Source organism: Glycine max, chromosome 5 (assembly GCF_000004515.6).
Source record: "Glycine max cultivar Williams 82 chromosome 5, Glycine_max_v4.0, whole genome shotgun sequence".
In the NCBI taxonomy this organism is placed as follows: domain Eukaryota; kingdom Viridiplantae; phylum Streptophyta; class Magnoliopsida; order Fabales; family Fabaceae; genus Glycine; species Glycine max.
Window position 1 is genome coordinate 12,335,854 of NC_038241.2, and position 4,009 is coordinate 12,339,862.

General features: G+C 32.1%; 1 protein-coding gene across 1 annotated transcript; it reads left to right on the plus strand.

The window, feature by feature from the left end:
- The first annotated feature begins 1,411 nt into the window (after positions 1 to 1,411).
- Positions 1,412 to 2,918, plus strand: LOC106798891 (phospholipid-transporting ATPase 1). Its single transcript, XM_014776082.2, has 2 exons — positions 1,412 to 1,769; positions 2,637 to 2,918. Exons 1-2 carry the CDS (start codon positions 1,519 to 1,521, stop codon positions 2,854 to 2,856), a joined length of 471 nt encoding a protein of 156 aa, XP_014631568.1. The 5' UTR covers positions 1,412 to 1,518; the 3' UTR covers positions 2,857 to 2,918.
- The last annotated feature ends 1,091 nt before the right edge of the window (positions 2,919 to 4,009 follow it).

A 4,009-nucleotide genomic window follows, 5' to 3' on the forward strand; every position in this document is an offset into this window, starting at 1 on the left:
ATAAGTCCGAGATCGTTGTTTTTCTGAGATAGGTTTGGTGGTATGCGGGAAAAGAGAGAGTTTTGGGAGAAAGAGAAGAGAAAACGAAATTGAGAGAAAGAGGAGGCTGAGAAGCTATGCCAATTTGAAAACTGACCTAATATTTTATTATTTATAGCTAGGGTACTCACAACTTATTATTTACTCTATTTATTTATTTTTATATTTTATAAACACAAACTCTATTTTATTCTCTATCAAATGAATACCCTTTTTATTTTTTCTCAAACCATTATTTTAATAAAGTTATTTTTCCTTATTCATTTAATTACAAAAATCTCATCATTTTTTAAAACTCTATTTATTTATAAATAATAATTCTTTTTAAATTAGTTTACGAAAAATGGGATGTTACAACTCCAGTAGCCTTGATTATTGATGGTACCAGCCTTGTGCATATTCTTGACAGTGAACCTGAAGAATAGGTTTCTTGGATGGTGCTTACAATGTACTTTATTCCTTGCTGATTTTGGCTACTCCTTATGTTGATTTCAGTTATTTCAACTTGCAAGTAGATGTTCTGTTGTTCTATGTTGTCGTGTCGCTCCGCTGCAAAAGCCCTTGTGAAGAATAGAACATCTGACATGACACTAGCCATTGGAGATGGTAATTGATTTTTTGTTAGCCCTTATCATTCCCCTTCAAAAGTTTGATAGCAATAGAAAATATTGAGTAGTTTTTGGCTGGTCTGATTTATGTTTTGTGGTGTAATAAATTCCATTATGCATGTGTTACATTACAGGTGCTAATGATGTCCCAATGATTCAAATGGCTGATGTTGGAGTTGGCATCAGTGGACAAGAAGGTTGGCAAGCTGTAATGGCATCTGATTTTGCAATGGGGCAGTTTAGGTTTTTAGTTCCTCTCTTATTGATACATGGTCATTGGAACTACCAACAACTTGGTTACATGATATTGTACAATTTTTACATAAATGTTGTCCTTGTTCTTATCCTATTTTGGTAAGTTATAATCCAACAAATGTTTGTGTGTGTAGCTGCTTTTATCATACAACTTCAAATTATGCCACAAACTTCACCTTCAAAAGTTTTTGTTATTAGGTGGTGTGCTTTGAAGCCTGTATTTCATTCAACCAACCCTATGTTTTAAAAATAAATAAATGGCTTTTATGGTTCTTTTTTGGTGGCTTTTGACTTGTTCAATTTTCTCCTAAAGTATGATAATAATGATATTTTTCTCTTTTTGTCTGTTAGATGTTTTCTTCATATTTCAACATGTTAGTAATCTGTTATGTGTATGTGTTTTCTAGGTATGTACTCTTCACTGCCTTCACTTTGACAACTGCTATAAATGAATGGAGCTCCACGTTATAACTCAATAATCTATAGTTCATTGCCAACTATAATTGTTGGTATTCTCAACAAGGATCTTCGTAAAAGGACTCTCCTTAAGTATCCTCAACTTTATGGGGCAGGACAGAGACATGAGGCCTACAACAAGAAATTATTTTTGTTAACAATGTTAGATACTTTGTGGCAAAGCATGGTTATCTTCTGGGCACCTCTCTTTGCATATTGGAGTAGCACAATTGATGTGGCAAGCATTGGAGACCTTTGGACTTTAGGAGTTGTTATTTTGGTTAATTTACACTTGGCCATGGATGTCATAAGGTGGTATTGGGTGACACATGTTGTCATTAGGGGGTCCATTGTTGCAACTTTCATTAGTGTCATGATCATTGATTCTATCCCCAATCTTCCTGGCTACTTGTATGCATTATCCATTTCCTCCCATTCTTTTTCTTTATTTCATTTTTAATATTTTTACCATAAATCTAATGTCCTTGCATTCATGTAAGGAGGCATTTGGTAGGGAAGAAACTTTTAGTTTCCTAGGAATCTTAGGCTGGGAATCTAAGCTTCTCATGTTTGGTATCCATTTTAAAAAATTAACATTCCTAGAAAAGGATGTTCCCACAAATGTTTTTTAAACAGTTTTTCACAAAAAAAAAATCCAAGGGAAAAGATGGTAATCTTATTTTCCCAAGTTTAATTTTTCTTTTACTATAATAAAAATATCATATCACTCTGGTTTGGACACTTTAGATGCAACTATTATGATTGTTCTGAATTTTGCTGCATTTATTAATGTTGTGCATGCTAGATTTTTTTGTATACCATCCATAGGAATATACATATATTTACCACCATCTAATGTTAAGCCAAGATACATCTTCCATTGCTATTTTAGTCCTCTGAGTGAAAACAATAATTCATACTTCTGAATTATTTACACACAACATATTTTTGTATTTGTCTAAGTGACTTATTTTAGTTTTTAAACCACGGAAGAAGAACAAGATTAAAGAAAGCTTGATGAGAAACCATTAAAAAATATCTAGATCTAAATTACTCGTATTTGGTTTTCAATGACATAGTTTGGTACATGGCCGACCTCAACTAGTAGGATAAGGCTTGTCTCGGGTTATTCTATGAGTTGACTAATCATGGAGAAAACAATATCCAATTCATAAGATATTCTCTGTTGCCATTCTGTGCATTGAAAACCTTTCCAATCCTATATTGCTTCTGCTTCTGTATATAGAGACTAACCTTGACATCTCCTTAACTTTGCAGGGCCTTCTTTGATGCTGCAGGAACTGGATTGTTCTGGTTATTGTTGCTTGGAATCATAGTAACAGCATTGCTTCCGTATTTGGTTGTAAAATTTGTTTATCAATACTATTTTCCTAATGATATTCAGATTTGTAGAGAAGCAGAGAAGATTGGGTATGACAGGGTTGTTGAAAGTGGACAGGTAGAAATGCTTCCTATCTCAGATAATCCATCAAGATAAGAGAAGTGATCTTCTATCTTTTTTTTTCTTTCTTATGCATAGTTCCATATTCTTTTGGCTACTTGAGAGTATATTTGTTTATTACCAGACTTCATTGGTTGCTATCCGAAGGATAGAGGTTTTGTTATCACTGTAGAGGTTTGTTGTATCTTCATTCTTTTGTATCATAAATTTAACATGTAAATTAATCTTGATTACAGCAGAAAAAGAAAAAAGTTGATTGCATCTTACAATCCATGCCTCCTTGATGATGTTGAATTTATCCCTTCATTCTGTTGAGTTCATTTATTTGTTTGGTTCAATTTTGGTAATTCATATTTTCTTTTGTTAGCATTGGATGTGGAATATCGTTGGCTAGCCAACACATGTTGTAATATGTTGTTGGGTGCATTTTATATCATGCTGACCTAGGCATACTCTTGACTCTAGAGGCAAGAACGTGAACAATAAGATTGGTTCAGCTAGTAAGGGTCAATGAACTTTCTTTAAAGGCTTAATTTGATTCCTATTATAAGCATAACATTTTCATTGTCACCTACAAGTGAATGAGTGATGGGTCTAAGTGGTAATGAGCTCATGTCTCTAAAGGAAGTACTCAAAGGTTCAAATGACTCTAGTGTATGAAGAAAATTTGAGTGTGAGGGGGAACTCATCTTTGAGTACCTTTAGATCCCCTGAAGGAGATTGGTCTCGGTAAAGAAGGAGAAATAGTATGACTCCTTATAAATGCGTTGATGGCGATGGTAACGACGCCAACAACAATGACGGTCATTTTGGTGGTGATCAGAAATGGATATATGATTCCTCGGTAGCTTTTTTTTGTAATTTTTTCTCAAAAAGTTTAATAAATATACAATAATTAATAAAATATATACTTATTAATAAATCTAATAATATAGTTATCAAATTATTATATATTAATTTTTTTAATAATATTTGTTGCTACCAATTATAATCTAACCCAAAGAGATATGTATACTAATTAACAAATATGATAAAAATGATATTGTATGACTTTTTATTAATTTTTATTACCTTGGTTAATTATGCTTTGTGTTTTATTATAAGTTTCATTTATCTCTTTATATATTTAATTATTAACATTAGTTATTATTAAGATAACATTATAAACATATTTATATATAATTATTAT